This window comes from Pseudonaja textilis, chromosome 3, assembly GCF_049901715.1.
Source record: "Pseudonaja textilis isolate UNSWEBS1 chromosome 3, rPseTex1.2, whole genome shotgun sequence".
Lineage (NCBI taxonomy): Eukaryota > Metazoa > Chordata > Lepidosauria > Squamata > Elapidae > Pseudonaja > Pseudonaja textilis.
The window spans coordinates 146,127,265-146,147,075 of NC_141992.1; the positions used below are offsets into that span (position 1 = coordinate 146,127,265).

At 35.1% G+C, this 19,811-nt stretch overlaps 1 protein-coding gene across 3 annotated transcripts in view; it reads right to left on the bottom strand.

The window, feature by feature from the left end:
* The window catches only part of DOK6 (docking protein 6), a 229,426-nt gene that overhangs the window by 19,398 nt on the left and 190,217 nt on the right, over window positions 1–19,811 (bottom strand). For all 3 annotated transcript variants that reach the window (XM_087931024.1, XM_087931022.1, XM_026699162.2), the window contains exon 7: window positions 15,102–15,219. In XM_087931024.1, coding sequence (XP_087787150.1) covers window positions 15,102–15,219 — 118 coding nt within the window. The remainder of the gene's footprint in view (window positions 1–15,101; window positions 15,220–19,811) is intronic.

The following is a 19,811-nucleotide window of genomic DNA, read 5'->3' on the forward strand; positions in this document are numbered from 1 at the left end:
TTGGCACTAGAATGGCACATTGAAACATTGGACAACTAAATAATGAAAGACTATATCTTAATATAAACATGTATATTAATACTAGGATTAGTAATGGTGGCCTGACTAGAAACTAGAAAAGAGGTAAAAATAAGAAATAGGGGGAATATTAGCATACATATTTTATATAATAGAATAAAAGCAATAACTAGATGGAAAGATTAGAGGTTGAAAGATGGCATTACTATGTATGCTCAAATAATATTGCAATTGGCATTAAAATGGAACATAGAAATATTGAATAACTACTTTTAAAAAAACATTAATGCTAGGATTATGTAAGTTTGACTAATGTAACAAATATTAATATTATTATTGCTATTTTTATCAAAATGAATGATACCCAAATGCCTCACTATTTATGTATTGATGTTGATATATATTTAAAAATAAAAATCCAAACAAACAAACAAACAAAAAAGTACATCAAAAGCCATTTGAAAAAAATAGGAGAAAGTGCTGGTGTGGATTTCATGCTGGTACTAATGAAGCAGTGATGACTTTTGGGGATTCATGGCTGTGGTCTATGAAAATGCCTTCGGTTGCTTATGTGATGAAGTACACCACAAAGTAGCTTGCTCCAGCTCTGAAGACGCGAGCTACAATTGCTTGTGAAATGTCCCAACAACAGAAAATTAGATTGTGGCCATTCATCCTGAAAGCTTACCATTGCTTTCTTAGGACAAAGTGTTTTGAAAAATACAACTCAACTATGTTTTTAGATTGGTGAAACATAATATGCTTACATCAATTAATCTATCAATCTAATCAGACATATGTGGTCTTGTCCTATAATTTTATTTAAATGTAAAGGATTAACACTATCCATACTATGTTTCATGAACTAAATCACTATATAATTTTAAAAGAAACTTCCAATTTCTGAGCGTAATTTTTTTTAAAAAAATATATTGCCTTTTTCTTTTGCCACCTGCTTCTTTCAAATGAACGTGATGATAGTTCTGTTTAGTCTTTTTTTTCCCCCAAACCATTGACAAGATGGGGAAAAGCATATGTGGAATGTGGAAAAGCATATATGGAATGTTTTATAGCAATACTTACTAGTTAATGTTTATCATGTAGCCATTCACTGATTATGTAGCAATTTGCGAACATCTTTATTTCAACTTAAGTATTAAGCAATTAGAAATTTAATTATATGTAAAATAACTTTACTGTTAACACTGCACTTCACCATGCTGTACACTCCTTAATATTTACTACAAGAGTAAAACATGACCTTACTTTTAAGCACAATAACTTCCAAACTGGTAGGATATCAGAAAAGGTTATTTGTACTTTTTGTTCATCTTTTCTTTGATTCATTGCTGCCCTGATCTTAATATTGCCATAACCACCTTAGGGTAAAGAGAAACTCTTACTTATATCTCTATTTTATAGAAGCAAAATCTTGCTTTAGGAATGCCTTTTAAAAGCAACGTATTAGCAGAGTGAAGCAACACTCACTACAACTTTCAATTTACCTCACCATTAGTGTAGCCAGGAGCTGTATTTCAGCAACATTTGGACTAAACATAAGTTCGCTATTATAATATACAACAAATTGCAATAATAACTCAGCTGGCCAATGATCTGGAAATGCTATCCCGTTTTTACACATGCATCATCCCCAAGCCCTGTTTTGATGGTGCCAATTTGCTGTATTTCTTGGTGCACATGTTGCAGCTTATATCTCTGTGGTACCTGATGTTTGGTTATATCTGTTATCAAATATGTAGCAGGTGAATAAAACAGAAACTACCTATTCAATGATGGCATTGTAACAGTGAAGCATTCTCCCTATGGAGACATACCTGTTTCTTTCCTTGATATGTTCTTAATGCCAGTTGCTAGTGGTAATATTTGGATGCTGCTGAAATTGTACTGTTTTAATTAGAAGTGCATATTTTATTTTCCTGAAGGTTTTTTTTTCATGTGAAAGCAGCTCATGGTTTTCAATCTCATTCACAGAATGCATTAATATTTGTTTCAAATTTTTTTTATAGGTTTTGTTGTATTTTTGAGCTTATTTTATTGTGTTGCTTTTTCTGTAAAGCATTCTTGCAATCTCCCAGTTCACAATTCATGATCAGAAAGATTCTTCAGGAGGAATGTTTTAATGCAGCATCAATCCTGCATGCAGTTGTAGCAATGGTTGTTAAATAAAAAAAAACAGAACTTTCACTTAAAACCATTGACCATGATATAAATAAATTCAATTCTAGAGTTCCTTGTACTCATAAGAATGGCAGCAAAGCTTAATTCTCACTTAATTCTCTTTTCCAAACATTTTCTATTCTATTAAATTATACTGAATTACTGAATAAGAAATTTCCAGCAAAGTATGAAATTTCAATTTGATATTTTATTACATGCTTATACATACAAAGAATATAACTCTGGTCACTCATAGCTTCTAGTTGTAAAAATATTTATATTAGATGCCCCAAACAAATAATTATAAAGTGAAGGTATGGTTATATAACAGAACTGTATTTGCTCTGAGTGGCAGTTAGGTTTAATTTGCTATATACTTGCATTATTGAAGTTACATGTGACTAGACAGAATGTGGCAGTGGAAGCATCCTTAAACAATGGATGTTTGAGGATGCTATCAGCAGTTCATATTTTTTTTCTTATGTAAGATGGAACATCTAATTAAAGATGTCTATTTTCCATAACAATTTACTTTCAAATATTTGAGGCAGTAACTGATTCCTTCTAGAAACAGTACAGCTGTCATAGATTTAGTATTGAGTAAGATATATAATTTTATGGTCATCTGACGTCAACTTCCTTCAGAAGGCACTCTCCTGCTTAATTGTTATTCCTACACTTTAGTTGAGTTACTGTGGGATACAAATACCAGCTTTCAAGTGATACAACTTGAGCCGATGAAATGTGTAGCTCTACAATCTGAAGGTTTATATTCAAAATACTGTATGCTTGGAATCAAAGCTGATTTACTTCAAAGTGTGTTCAATCCACCAGCACAGAGTAACATGACAGCAGAGCAAAACAACAGTTGACAAGATCTACCTAGATCTACCTAGATGTACCTATTGAGATCTACTTTGAGACTCCAGCTGCTGGAAGAAAAAAACAATGTCAAGCCCAGCCCAGCCCAAGAATGACATAGAACAGTCCAGCCAAGTTCTTTATGCTCACACCAGTAGACAGAACCTTGCCAGACTAAACCTTTACTACTCTCACCCTAACAGATATACCCCGGGAGATTCTAGAGAGTGGCTATCCTAACTATTTTCCTTTACCCTGTATTGTCTTTTATCTCACTCCCTTCCTGGAATGTGTTCCCTCCTTCTTGGGAAACTGTCACTTCACTGTAGTCCATCACAGCCTATTTTTGCTTACAATGTCCACACATGGTTTATTTAACATAGCACTTTGTTTTCTCCATTCTCTGGTATATATTAGGGATAAACATGGAAGTGAATGCCTTTGCATCTTGCTATATGAAAAAAAACAACACAGTTGCCCATTGCAAAACAAAATCTGAATAACTGCATTTATTTATATTTATTCATTACTACCTCTGTGTCCTCCCAATAAAGTTGTGAGTGGTGACTTCAAAGAAATGTCCAAGCAGTTTTCTTATTAATACAGTAATAAAGAATAATGAAAATGGCCTTGGGAAACAAAAGGAAATATCACAGACTGAACAACAGGTATGTAAAAGAGATTTTAATCCACAGAAGGAGAGGCTACATGGGAAATGTTTTATAAGGTACATTCCTAGTTCTTTGGAGACTAAAAAGAAAGGAGGGGAAAATACTTGCAGTCTTGCAATTTTCTCTTAATGTAACCTATTCATTATTACGCTTCTAATGTGGACTACCTTGAAGGGCTAAAAAGGGTTTTGTCACTGCCTTATTCAGGTATTACTGGTCAATTTCAACAATTACTGGTCTAGACCACACTCTTGGGATTCCCTGATAGTTATCATTGAAATAATAACCAGGCTTTTGCCTACTTAGCTTCCAAGACCAGATAAGATACTCAGGTGCAGAAGCATGAATTTTCTCTCTGTCTCCTGATTACACATAAAAATTGAATAGTTAGGTGCCAGGATTCACTTTCCAAAGCATTATATTCAATACAATAAAAATAACACACAGTATAGTATGTACTGAGTCATTTACTGTTGTCTGGTTGTGAGTCTATTGAAGAACTTTGAATTAAGGTTTACTTGTACATAAAATGGTTTACTTGAATAGAGATAAATGGCAGCAGCTGTATGTGTAACTCAGTTGCCTGCTGACTCAGATCAGCAAAAGTATTTTACAGTATGTTACATTCTGCTGTGGTTTCTTTTGTTTTGTGTTGGAATATCTCTATATTTGCTGTGAGATAACAAACATAAGTATCTAGAGAAGAGATCAAAAGAAGAAAGGAAAATTGTCTTCATGTATTTTAGAGGCTGTCACAAGGAAAATGGAGCAGGGCTCCAAAAGGAAAAGATTAGTTTCAGTTGGTGGAAATTGCAGGGTATTTTCATTACAGACAAGGTGAAAACAGTGCTCGTACACTGACTTACATATATTTTTTTCATTTTGGTTATGAAATGTTATGCATTCTGTATAGTGTGATACCTGTACATTTTCAAATGGTGTCATATTCAAGAGAAGGTGCAGAAATATGCTGTCCGATAATGTGATTATGACACTCAACTTTATTTATAGTAGATATATCCAGGCAACTCTAATCAAAATATATCACCATGCAATGGGAGCAAGAAACAGCTGGCTGAATCTATAGTTTTAAGAAAACTATTTGAACCATACTGCTTAGTATTTGGAACTTACATTCTTTCTGCCTAAGTGCTGCAATGAAAGAAACAGCTTTTGATTCATAGAACAGTTCTGAGAGATTTTTTTGGCTTTGGGGTCTATGGTTACCATTCTGAAACTGTGCCAGGAAAGAAACATTTATTTTAACAAATCAGAAACAATGCAGATGTTAATTTAATGCAATTACCTATCAACAGAAGGTATATCAATTCATGATACAGTGGCAACTTTGTGTTAGAAATGAGCAACACTTTTCTTGAAGGCAAACAGGTTCATAATCATGCCTGTCAAGTCATCTACCATGACTTAACCCATACAGATTTTTCCCCCCTGGAATCCCACTTCAGCTGCAGAGATAGTCATATGAATTTAGGCACAGATTGTTTTGAGTGTGTTACAATGCTCTTAATGTGCTACACCCATGCACTCAAAAGCAACTTTTTCTTTTGAACACAAAGCACTTTATAAGCCTGTTCTGTTTAAAATTTTCTTTATATAGTACTTGAATTTTACTGTATTATCACGGTTCAAATAAAAAACAATGAAGCCTAGCATTCATTAATAGTTAAAAACATTTTTTCATTAAAAGTACTTTATATATTCTACTATTAAAGTAGTTCTATAGTAGCAAAAATATCTAATTATAACAACAGAGGAAATGTTACAGTCAACCACAGTGTAATAACTAAAGATGTTCAAGTTTGAAGTAGAATATTTTTAGTAATAATTTAGACAAACTAATCCACCAAATGGCAAAACAAGAAGAAAGGATCTTTCTTAATTCATGAATTATCACAAAGACTGGCTTCCCTACATTGTTGAGGTTTGTAAGTGTATCCTATCCTTCACAATGCAATCTTCATTCCCTTGACTTCCTTTGCTTTGATTAATTCCCAAGAAAGGGATCATCCAGAACATGTTCAACAGGGTATTTGTTCCATGGGGTCTTTGTGAACAGAAGTGTGGACAAGCAACCAAACAATGGTCTTATAAGTCACAGAATAAAGAAGCAGCAGCACTCTAAGGATTATCTTGCAGCAATAAAGCTCAACAATCCTTCAAAAGAAATTCAGAAGTACACTGAATGGAAAACGGAAGCCCCTTTTTTTGCAACAGGAAAAAAAAGAGAAGGCAGGTAGTTGAAAGACCTATTTAGGTATAATGCCAGTGATTTAGCACACTTTTTCAGAATTTCATAATATCATTTTTAAAGTCATAACAACAAAGAAATGTTATATTAATAACTGCTTGAATTTTTTGTGTGTTTGGAATGGAAGAGAAAACTTGTACACTGGAATTCAATACAGTTCTATACTAAAATGCATTTATAATCATGAGAAAAAGTTCAGACAATGGAAGCAATCTACATAAAAAGCAATTCTGAAGTCTTTTGAAAGGAAGAGAGAGATTTAATTTACACAGTGAAATAGGATTTTAAAATGCTCATTAAGTGAATTCTTTGTCTGCAATGCCAGAAACTGGAAGTAAATGCTGCTTTCTGGCAAAAAAAGGTCATAAATCATGGTCATGTGACTGGGACACTGAAAAAGGCCATCATTGTGGGCAGTTGCCAAGTAACAAAAATGTGATCATGTGACCATGTGTGTATATGTGCATGGCTGTCAAAACTTTGAGCTTGGATCATAAATACCTTTTGGAAGGTCTGTTTTTACTTCAAATGGTCTTAAAGCATAAGTCAAAAACTACCTGTATGGCAAAAGTCTAAATGGAAAAACAAATAATTGCTAATGTTTGCCTAATTTGAATTAAAAAGCAATTTTTGTCCTACTTCTTCATTTATGCTTCTGTCTTTCTTTCATTTAACCACTACTGTCTTTTAAGTCAGCTTCCTTGTTTTACTGATCATTCAGCAGGCCAAGCTTCTCCAAGTCTCTGGAGTCATATAAAGGTCTGTGAGAACAGTTTAAATGTAAAACATCTGTGACAGGAAAGCAATATTTCAGCTGATGATGCCTGATTTCCTATGACTACCTAATTCATCAAGATAGGTCAAAGTCAGATGTGGTCTTGGCAAACACCAGGAGGAAAACAAACCAGGTTATATGGGTGTTTTGTGAGGTATAATACTGTGAACAGTAAGAAATATGTTGCCTCTTTATTAAACAGATACAGTATGAAATACTGTCTTATGCTGTTAATCTAATCCTTTAAAACGTGGCAAAAGATGAAAAAGTATTCTTTCAGAAAAACTGTTTCAGCTTATTCTGACTTACCCCAAAATTTTACATATAGTGAGGTCTACTGTCAAATTATAAGAGTTTTTCCTCCATTGTGTACTACTGAATATACAGCTTTTGGGAGAAGAAACAGATTTGCTTTTGTTGCATTTTTTTTTGCTATTTACCAGATGACTTGCAAATAACAATATATAACAATAGAGAATGAAATCTTTTAAGTCTTGTAAAGTGATCCTATGGAGACCACTCCATAGATACGCAAGATGCTCTATTGAGCAGATTATCTCTTAACTATTGGCTTCATCTGATGAACCTTAATATGTCCCTTTAGTATTCATTATAAATTGCCAGCATGGCCATCCCTTGAGCAAAATTTGACTACCATTTTTTTCTAAGCAGTTTGTTATTCAGCCCTTGAGAACTATAATCAACTTGCTTCAAGAAGCCAGCACAATATTTAGGCAACATTTATGACTGAACTCTAAAAAATCTTGATGACTAGCTATAATCTTAAAACACTTTGGGGAATGTTATTTACTCTCATATCAATTTTAGTATTTCAAGATGGTGAAGATGAAGTATATAAAGTGAAGTATTACAAAGAACTAAGACAGGAATGTTTGGGATGGCTAAGTAGAAGGAAACAAATATTAAATCAATTGTTGACTGTGAAGGTCCCAAGCAAATCAGAATTTTCTAAAATTTCAAAGAAACCATATAACAATCACAATCATAATAAATACCAATCACTTCCTTATGTTTGTTTTGTTAGAACATACAAACATGTGAAAAATTAACAAAAAAAACCACATTTAAAATTATGATTTATAGGTAACCCTTGATTTATGATTGATTGTTTATCAATCTTACAAAGTTAACACCCAAAAGTACTTATTGATTCCGAAGTTGATTGTTATGCCCCTTGACCCAGTATTTTGGGAAACAAGCACACAATAATGGCCATTTGCAATGATTTACTTTAAACATATGTAGCCAAAATAGCACCAACATGCACAAAAGTGCCAGTGAATTTAAATTTTAATCTTGTAGTGTTACAAAAGTATTTGTGAGATAACTGAGATGACTGTAGGAAAGTAAAATAATCCAAAAAGGAATAAGCATATTCATTGGGTACATTGTGCACTCAAAAGATTAAAAGGAGAAATTAAGAGATACCTGCAGAGGTTTATTTCTATGCTGAAATAATTATGAGGAAATTCAAGGTGGATATAGCCTCATCGGCTACTGATAACAAAGTTGCCCTTGACTTCATTAGACAAACTTGTTTTGTCTCTTCTCCAACTTGCAAAGTTAGAATCTTTATAGCAGGGATGGTAAACAATAATAGAAATTATATTTATAGATTGTTGGTATATTTATAGATTTGTACAGTTAGGATTAAGAATAAAAAATTATGCAAAAGCGACAAAGGGAAGACAGTAGGAACTTTGTGAAAACTTTAGGGAGTTTGCAAAAACTCTTTATTTTTCTATGGCAAAAAAAGAAGACACAGTTCACCCTATAAATAATTTTTAAATTATTCTAAATTATACTACAAACAAAATGCACACTTTATCACACTTATTGAACACATTAAGGACTTTGGCAACGCTGAAAAATTTCACTCATATATATTTTCATGTTCTGCATTAATTCCTGCAAATCTTTGCATTCTATATACTTCTCCGTATAACCCTTTAAGAAATTATACAGTACAAAGTAATTGATCATAAACTGTTTTATAGGTAATGATAATTAACTTTTTATCAGAATTCCTCAAGGTTACTTTCTTCCCAGCCATTCCCTTTTATTCTAAAACACAGATCAAGTTTTGTGTATTAACAAAGTTCCATCAAAGTTACTTGCATTTTATGTATTTCAGCATTTGAAGTTGATCTAATTCCTTTTCCCTCTGAATATTCAGGTCAGGAAGCACATAAATCTGCCTGCCTGTCTGTTTAATTGATATCCTGCCCATCTCACTGTCTGAGTGACTCTGGGCAGTTTATAGATAAAAGCCATAAGACCATATTAAAAGACACAGCTAAGAAACAGTTCAAAACAGAGTTAATAATGCCCTCTAAAAGCCAACCACCATAAGTGCATACTATTTTTAGATCCCATGCCAGTTGGTAGAGCGAGATCTTCATGCTCTTTCAGAAGGCCAGAAGAATGGGAGGTAGCCCCACCTCTGGATGCAAGGTGTTCTATAGGGCAGAGCCAATGGCAAAGAAAGACCTCTTCTTAGTTGAAATTGACCAATGAGGTCTGCAACAAATCCTTCCTACCTGACCTGGTGGGATGGAACAAGGTAAAACTGGGACAAGGTAGGTAGCCAGGTCCCATGCCATGAAGGGCTTTAAAAATTCCATGCCATGAAGGGCTTAAATTGGAACCAGAAGTACACTGTCATCCAACATAGGCACACAATAAAGGTGTTACATAAGTAACCCTCAAGGCATTGAAGATTGCTCATCCAGCTGCACTCTTTATCAGTTGCAGCTTCTGGATACTCTTCAAGGATAATTGCATGTAGAACACATTGCAGTAATCCATATGAGAGATGACCAGAGCATGAGTGAAAGAACAGCTTCCTGATCGAGGAAGGAACACAACTGGTGTACAACAGGTCCTCCTAGCCATAACTGACACCTGTTCTTAAAGCATGAGTCCAGGAGGACCTCCATATAATACACTGGGTCCATTTGGGGCACTGCAACTCCATCCAAGACCAAAGATGACAAACCTCCAGATATAGAGAAGTCCCTCCCCGCAACCACAGTCACTTTGCCACTCACAGTCACTAATAATGAAGTTTTCCATTTCTCAATAAGAAACAAAGGGCTTCATTTATATAGCAAGAGAATTACAACAATGATATGAAGCACTGATCTCTCCGAATGAATGTTTCAAGAGTTAAAGTAACCTTTCAGAGAATTACTAGGTGCTGTCTCTCACACACATATCTCTCATTTGGATGCTGGTATATAATTTCATAGTGTACAGCAGGCAGCTCTTTCCACAACCACAAATCAGGGAAAACAGATAATTCTTTTAAAAAGGAAAAAGTAGATTGCAAAACCACAAAAACACTCGAAAGAGTGTTTGGAGGAAAAGAAAGGCAGAGTGTAACTTCTCAAAAAAAAAAAAATCTTTCTGGCAATTAGAAGGATAAATGAATCTTTTGTTTCTTTTTGCTCCTTTATCTTTTTTTTTTTAAAAAAAACCCCACTTAAAACCAAGTTAACAGCCCATTTGGAGATCTTGTTTATTATATGGAAGCTGTAAGTTTTCTTTTAACAGAATGTATATACAGAAATGCATGACTGCAAAAGATCAAAAGATTTTTATTAAAGCTACAACAGGGAAGGAATAATTTTTAGTTGGCTATTAGCATCAGTAAATGAAGTGATACAAAACTGAAAAAAAAAATGTTTTCAGAGAGATAATGGTCTCCCGCTGTCCAAGAATATTATGTTATATTGTTGGCTTTTAATGCAACAGCATGTGCTGGCTCTCTGGAATTTTTTTTTTTTTTTTTGGATGGTAGCAAACGAAGGTTTAGGACAACATCATGCTGTGAGATGCTATTGAGAAAGGGACCATGAACACTCAACAATTTCCATGGGGTTTTCCTGATATTGTTAGTAAGTTTATTTTTTATTTGGTTTCCATCCCCCCCCCCAAATAAGGTTCTTTATTAAAGCAAATATGGAAATACAAGGAGAACATAACATTCTACCATCTACGGCAGATACGAATTGCAAATGAATGAATGACAGAAGGAATCAATGCCATTACCTGTTTCATCCCTAACCTACAGTTCAGGAAATTTAAAGACATATAACGGTTCCAGTTTAATAGTTCTGTCTATTCTCCTAACATACTTTCTGCCATGACTACAGTTTAGGATGCTAAATTGACAGTGTGGTTGACATTATCCACTTTAGACTATAGTGGTTGAGTCTCTTCTGTTCCATCCACTGGCTCTTACCCTTTCATAACCTACAGAAATATTAGATATATTTCTAGATATCAAGAAATTTTGCAGAAACAACTGCCTGAATTATTTCGGAACAGAACTTTCCAGAGTGGTAGTTGGTCTTGTGAGCTCCTTATACAAAGAGATTTACCACGTGTTTGAAAGAGTACCAGAAATGTTTTTTTAAACATGGTTTTACAGGTAGAATTTGGCTTATGACTGTAACTGAGCTTGAAATTATGATCATGGGTTGTGGCACTTTTGTCCATAGTCAATTTTTTGTGTTGGTCGTTATGCAAATGCTGGGGTTGTTAAGAAAACATCACGATAGTCAAGCAAGTCTCTTTTCCCAAATGAGGGTCTTTTGCCAGAAAGTTGAAGTAAATGCTGGAAATGGACAACAAATGCTGAAAGTTGCAATCATGCGACTATGTGAGGCTGCACATGGCTATAAATATAAGCTGGCTGCCAAGCACCCAGAATGTAATCACATGACTATGGGAAGGTGCAGGTGTCAGAACTTCAAAAAGGGTCACGGAGAGGCCTCTGGAGAGGCCTGTTTTACCTTTGAACAGTCACTAAGTGACTAGTTATTAATTGAGGACTACCTGTAACACTGTCTTGAGAGGCCACTAGTCCTGTTCTGGACAGAATTCTGATTTGAACAGGAAAGGAAAGGTGACTTTTACCTAGTGTGCAATGTTGATTTGGCCTCAATTAATACACCACAAGTTTTACAGGGCATATTTTTTTCAAAAGTTTTGTTATATGACTATTCCTATGCCAGTCTGGCTAACTCCTACCTAGCCATTTTGACTCTACCTCTTCCTATCACATCAGTTATATTGACTGTAGCCATTATTTCATTCTATATATGTACTGCATATTAAATTATGTAACAAAACATAGTAAATTACATCATGTGCTTATAAAATGATTGCTACTATATCTGGGTACTATTGGCTATGGCTTCTCAACAGCATTGCTGTTCTCTTACAATGTGGCCTATAATTGCTTACCCCTTCCCATTTCAGCCTGTGACTTGCCAACCAGGCTATTTTTGGACACAATTTAGCACACTTTCAGAAGAGGATGTGACATGAAACAGGCAAGAAGCATATGAACCATGTTACTTAGGCAACTTGATAGGGACTATATGTGCTATTCTTAACATCTTCCTATATTTGCCTATCCTTGTCCCAACACTTGTAAATGTAACTATTGATGTTCTTTTTCTTGCTGGCAAATGATTGGAAGGGGAAAAAAAAACACATTTCTTAATTTATCCTGGGCACAATATGATCACTATTGAAGGCAGCACAATGTATGCCATTGCATACATCTGTATGCAGAGGTTCACTGTAGTTTATTACTATCATGGTAAGCTGTGGTTCATCTTGCCTTCTAAACGAAGCCATAGTGCAATATATTTTATATTCTTTTCATTGTTTCAGTTCATAGTGAGATGAAAGAATACACTTAGGAGACTTATTTAAATATGAACGTAACTGTGGATATGCCAAAATGATGAATGCCCCAGCAATTTCTTTTAACATACTTTAATTTGCAGATAGTTACATGGGCACAAAGGAAATGCCTGCAGGATTAACCTAAAAAACTCCATAAAAAAACCAGCTGAGTAGAATGACTCAGAAAAATTCTTTTAATGGGCAATGCATTTTATTTTGCTGCTAATCTCTGTGTATTTTGTTTTGAATGAAATAATAATTGTCTTTTTTGTTCCTCAATGGTAAAATACCTTATGTGTATTGGTAAAATATTAAGAGTATTTGTTCTTAATTACTTTTGAAACATACAGCAATAAATTAATAACTAGAATGGTAATACTATCTTAAGCACTGAACAATGATAAAGGTTCCCTTTGCACATACATGCTAGTCATTCCTGACTCTAGGGGGAGGTGCTCATCTCAGTTTCTAAGCCAAAGAGGCTGCCTGATGACGATTTCATGGTCATGTGGCCAGCATGACTAAACGCCAAAGATGCACAGAGAGCTATTATCTTCCCACCAAAGGTGATCCCTATTTTTCTACTTGCATTTTTTTTACATGCTTTCAAACTGCTAGGTTGGCAGAAGCTGGGGCAAGTAACGGGAGCTCATTCTGTTATGCGGCACTAGGGATTCAAACTGCCAAACTGCCAATCTTTCTGATCGACAAGCTCAGCATCTTAGCCACTGAGCCACTGTGTCCTCATGATACATACCATTAAAAACTAAATCAAAACTTTTTAAAAAGTCTGAACACCATTTGAAAACACCTGTAAGAATCATGCACATAATTTCCAGATTATAGTTTTGAATTTTTTCCCCATCTGACTATTTATTTCAGATTTTAATGAACAATGTGCTAATATATAAGATATATATAAGACAAGAAATATATAAGAGAGCAGCAAGAGCCCCATCATTCATCAATGCAGTACTCTGCATTTACTGACTGCTCAAATCAGCAGCCAAAAGCACAACAGTACTGGAAAAAAAGATTTCTGATCTTGTAGTTGTTGCAACAACCCCACAGGTATGTGATCAATATTTGGACATCTGGTAACTAGTGAGTACTTACAACTGTCACAGGATGCTATGGTCACATGATCACCATTTGTGATCTTCACAGTCAACTAGAGACAGGCAAGGTCAAGCAGGAAGCTGGCAAAAAGTTGCAAGTTGAGCCACTTAATACCATGCTTAACAATCACAGTTGACATCAGGCTTTAAAACCACAGCTGGAACTGATGTTGTAAGTTGGATGCAATTGTATGATATTTCACTTTTCAAGCAAATTGCTTAGCAACTGAGTTGCTGGTTCTAACTGCAGTCACTAAGTGCATTCAGGATTTTTTCCACTATCTCTTAGATCAATGATTTCAGTTCAGTGTTGAGTTGTTAATCATTGCTATCAACTAGGTTTTTTAGGAAACACACTAGATAGAATTTGGAAAGAGTTTTATTAATTAGCAACTGCCAAGAATACAATAATATAATTTCCACCAAATAATTGCATTGATTGATAATTATTTTAAGAGTTTTTTTTCTTGATGTTTCTTAACAACCAGGCTTAAGAATCGTATCTGCATTTAATGGATTATGGGTAGTCCTCAACATATAACAGCTTACTTAGTGACCATTCGAAGTTACAATGGCACTGAAAAAAGTGACTTATGACCATTTAAGCATTTAATTGACCATTTAAGCATTTAATTCTTCATGGTTTGTTTTTATTTCATCAAATTATGAATGTCTCTGATGATTTAAGACTGTGTAGTTCTGTACGGGAAGAGAATCTGACCTAAAGACATTGCTTCTGACAGTCCATCACTCTCTTGAAACACTGTAATTTCATTTTTTTTTACTACAAGACATCAGCAAAAAGCCATCTCAAATGAGAATTAACAATATATTAACTCTCAATCTCTGTACTTCGATTTATATACATATAAACATTCTCACTTATTAATATACCATGGACAGTATACCGTAAGTATATTGTTTGGAGGTGTTATCAACTATAATATTTTTTATTGTTGGTTGGTAAGTTGGTAAGTTCGTAATCACACATGTGTGGTTCTGTGAACTCAGATAATAGACCGATAGGATGATAAAGGCAAAAGATAATATCAAAGTAACCAGAAGAGTGGAGGAGAGCACAGGCAGACATAAAATTATAATAATTTCAGTAATTAAACTGGACCTTATGTCCAGTCCAACTTATAATTTTGACCTTTATCTGGCATGGGTGAATGAAGACACATACAGATATGTAGAAGAAGCTGCATATCTGCCTATATTTCTCTCATTTTTCAAACACAAACAGCATTATTTTCTGGATGTTTTTGATCAAAAACCAACTGAGATTTCTTCTTTGTCAAAATAAAACATTGTCTTATCTGAGGTGTACATTTACAGAAAAATAATTTCCTAGTAGCCATCTTTTATCCAGAGTTACAAACAAATCTGCCCTAGGAATTAAATGGTAAGAAAATAATCAGTGCAGATGAAAGCAATTTATGAGGGGAACCTAAAAGACATACCATTTCACTGTTCAAGCATCTTACCTTGTAAACTATATATTTCTCCCACACTGTTCTGCCGAGTGATGTGATGCCAGTATGCACTACGAGGAAGTGAGATTGACTTAGGTAACGTCATTGGTTCAGTCAAACTGGTCTGAAGCTGCAAAGACAAAGAAAATACACCATAGCATGTTTTTCAGTAATCTGCCATATGTGTTTCAAGCTAACATTATCACAAAATCAACTTGTTAAACTGATATACTTAACTCACAATCAATTATATTTTATTGTGCTCTCTAGTGCTGACAAAGTTTGATGAAAATCAACAAATCAATACATATTGTTCCTTAAATTTTCAAAAAAAGCCAATTTGCTATAGTGCTAATCCTGGCCTAGAAACCTGGAGACTGTGAGTTTTAGGCCTTCCTTTGACATCAGAAGCTGATTAGTGAATTTGAGCCAGTTCACAGTCTTGGCCCAACCCATAGTCACTTTGTTGTTATTGTGAGGTAAATACAAGGCAAGAATATTAGGTATTTTTGCTGCCTTGAACTGTTCAAAATATATAAAAAGGCAGAATATCATCATCATCATCATCCCAAACTCAGCAGAGGAAATATAAAGCAATTAATATCTGGGCAAATCCAGTTATTATATGTATAGCTGGAATAGTGGACTGGAGTCAAACAGAACTAAAAGCCTTCCATAGGAAGATCAGAAAAATAATCAAAATGAATCATGCCCTTCCTCCACACAGCAATGTGGATGGACTCTACTTACAAAGGAGCACAGGTGGATGTGGAATGTTGCAAGTACCCCAAACAGTTGAAGAAAAGAATAAAAAATATTGGAAGACTATCTGAAGGACAATAAATAAGATCCCCTGAGACTAGTATACCAGGAAGGCTTATTGAGAACAAGAACAAGCCTTAAGAACAAGTGCATATAAAGCAAGGATCGAGAAGACAGACAGACAGACAGACAGACAGACAGAAAGAAAGAAAGAAAGAAAGAAAGAAAGAAAGAAAGAAAGAAAGAAAGAAAGAAAGAAAGAAAGAAAGAAAGAAAAAAGAAAATGCTGCCTTTACAAAGAAGTTGAAGAAACAGTGGGCCACCTAGTTGGCTGCTATAAAAAGACCACACAGGCTGATTACAAACAATGACATGAAAAAACAGCAACAATGGTGCATTGAAACACCCACAAGAAATACCACTTGCCTCTAAGCAAGAACTGGTGGGAGTACCAATGAAAAAAGTAATAAAAAATGAAGCAGCTAAAGGGTTCTGGGACTTTAGAATTGAAACATAAGAAAGACCAAAAAAGAAAAAGTCTGGATAGTGAATATGGTAGTACTGGAGGCAGCAGAAGAGAAGAGAAAGAACTCGAGTAAAATATATATATATCAGCAAATGGAAGTAGAACTATGGCAAAAGAAAGCTAAAGTAGTAGCAACAGTAGTAGGCACATTGGTACAATCCCAAAACATCTGGAGTGCCACTTGAGCACTGACAAAATCACCATCAGTCGATTGCAAAAGGCAACTTTACATGGAACAGTGATGATACCTTTAACACCATCAAATGTCTGCTTTTCAGATCCTTAGGAAGAATTTGATAGATGGATAAAGTGCCAAATCCAGTTTAAACATTTGGCTGACTGTGTGATGAACTATAATAACAATAATTGTACTTCCTCTTTGTAGCAGCATACTTGGTACTGTAGTTGCATTTCAAGAGGCAACCTGGCAGGCAAACAAGAGAATTTGCTCTTCTACTCATAGTTACTTTCAAACCTGTTCAGAAATGTGATCTGTTTTTTAACCCAAGAAATAGAGCCATTAACTACCCATATATTTAGCTGCTTTAATAGCTGCCAGTGAGCAAAATTGCAGATATCATTCAAGGGATGGGAATTTGAGGGTAGGGATCTCCATAATACTATAAACTCCCTATCTGCTCCAAGAAAATGTACTAAGAACATTGGTATAACTAGCTCCTAAGATAAATTGTGATCTATGCACAAAGATTTGCTCTCTACATATTTATTGTCTTGCAGAAATAGGGGGCAGATGGATTTTAGTTGACAGATTTGTTGGTAACAAGTAACAAGGAGCATGTTAATCAAACAAAGTAGTGACTGAAGGTAAATGAAAATTACATGATGCAAAAGCTACAGTGATCAATTAAGAAGGAAAGTGGGACAATATTTCCATCAGACAGCTTGTGCAATTAGTAGAAAAGGTTATTTATAGTGTGAGCTGTGTGACCTATTGTTGAGATCTATGCTTTTCCTAGCTACTTTTGGTGACTAGGAGGACAATGAATAGCTGGAGTCAAAAGGTTATGAATGTTTCTTTCAGAAAAGATGCAGTGACATTAATCCTGAAAGATGTGGTAATGCATTGTCTTCTGAAGAAGCTTTATCTTGACAACCTTTGACCAATACCCAACTTTTCCTTTCTGGGGAAGATTTTGGAGAAGGTGATGAGAAATCAGCATCAGAGAATGATATACTATAGGATTCCTTTTCAGCATGGATTCAGACCTCTGCATAGGACTGGTACATGAACTTCATCAGGAGCTAGAAAGTGGGAGTGAATCCCTGCTGAAACTAACATACCAATAGTTTTCTATATCATTGACTACAATATATGGATTTGGGGAGGTAGGAATACCAAATTACAATGGTCATGTTCCTGCCATAGCAGATAGATTCAGTTGATAGTAATGGGGGATGAGTATCAAGCCCATGATTCCTCCAATATGGATATCTCAGGGCTTAATTCTTTCCCTACTCCAGGATCCAATATGATCAGTCACCAGGACTAGAGGTTTTGTCTTCCAAGCTTTAGAACTCGTGCTGGAATCCATCCTCAGGGAACTTCTCCCTACTGCTATGTCTATAAAATCAATGGGAGAGACATTATCTATCATTTTGTTTTGCTGTAAGGTAGCATTTATATGCTGATCAATACTTAATTACACCCAATATCTTGGGCCATAATAGCAATACTATGAAAATTCTGACCTAGGATTTGGAGGTGGTAAGTTTGGGTAGGGCCAAAACAAGAGAATGATGAATCCCAGAAAGATGGAGTTACTGGAGTTCAGAGACATCATGGTTCATTGATATGTAGTGATTGTCTAGAAGGAGTTACTCTCTATCTTCAAGACGAGGTCTGAAACTTGAGTGTCCTCCTGGATTTATGGCTCCTGCTGAAACAGCATGTCTGGTGTGCCAGTTAGGCCCTGCCTAATTTTGAAGCTCTGATGAAGTCTTTCATACCTTCATTGGCACACATTTCAATTACTGTACATGCTCCATATAGCACTCCCTTTGTAGATGACAAGAGAAACTGCAGATGATATAAACTGAGGTGGCCAGATCCTTAGATGTTTATAGAAATGACTTCAGCATGCATGCTCCAGGTAGAAGGCGAAATTAAAATTATATGGACTGCCCTTAAAGCCTTTAATAAGTGGATTATCCTTCAGTGTCTGACTTGATCTTTGAAGGGGCAGTTTAGAAGAATATGACCCACTGATTCTATTTCTCCCTTTCCCCCAGGCAATATTTTTCTAGATATGAAATATTCATCTATTTTATCTCCTATAATGCAGAGGGAAAATGTTAATGCAGGCCTTTGGAAAGTCCATCTTTTTTAAAAACAATTTTATAAATCACTGGTTATGGCATCATTAGTACCTGCCATCAAAAGCAAGAGAGGTGTGGGTCATGTGTTACATATTCTGTCCTTTCTTTAAGGACACTGTCATGGCATCCTCATACCTCATTTGGTTTAGACATTCTAGTGAGAAGCCAGAAGTAATAAGATTTTGTTCACAAACTAATTGCCATTTGTCTTTATAGGTATCCATTAACAAGAGAAGAAGCAATCTTCTGTACTTTAAAGTGACTCTGACCAGATCTGAGTTTCAATGTTTAGGAAGCTGCCTACCAGCCTCAGGAATATGTCAATCATGCATATGGTTCTAAGGAAAACTGATTGGATTTGTTCATAAGATATAAGATTTGAAGGTGAACCTGACTGAATTTCATTCTTTGCTATTGTCCCCACCCTCTGGAACATCTTATTCCCAGAAATGAGGTGAGCCTCCATCCTTCTGGTTTCCCAGAAGAATGTAAAGACATGGCACTGCCAAATAGCATGGAGATCTAGGCGTATGATGCAACCTTGGAGATAGTTGGTGACTTGTCAATTTTTTAGTCTTTTAATTTTAACTCTGAATTGCACTTTTATCTTACAAGTTTAAAGTTTGTTCTTAACTCAGTTTTAATCTGTGTTTTTATTCATTGTTTTTATTGTTTTATTTTGTTGCTGTAAACCATTAAAAGTCACTTAAGTGTGATAGGCAATGTAGAAAGTTAATAAATGAAAAAAATGACTTGGCCTCCAATAATTCAACTACTACAGAAGCGAATCAACCTCCTTGTATTCTTTAAAATCTTAGAATGGCTGCAGTACTCTTGAGCTTTTAATTAATATAAAAGTATCAAAAGACAACTCCTTCCACTAGATTTTTTTGAGGTACCAGGGAGGGAGGGAGGGAGGGAGGGAGAGGGGGAGGGAGAGAGAGAGAACTGTGAAAACTGATTCCACCTTTCCATTATTGTAAGACTCTTATAAACTTTGCAATATATTTCAGATAAATCTATCATTATAGGATTAGTTCTAAAATTTCAACTAAACTTTACAGTTTCCATATCTGTGAAAGAGACCCCGATACCTT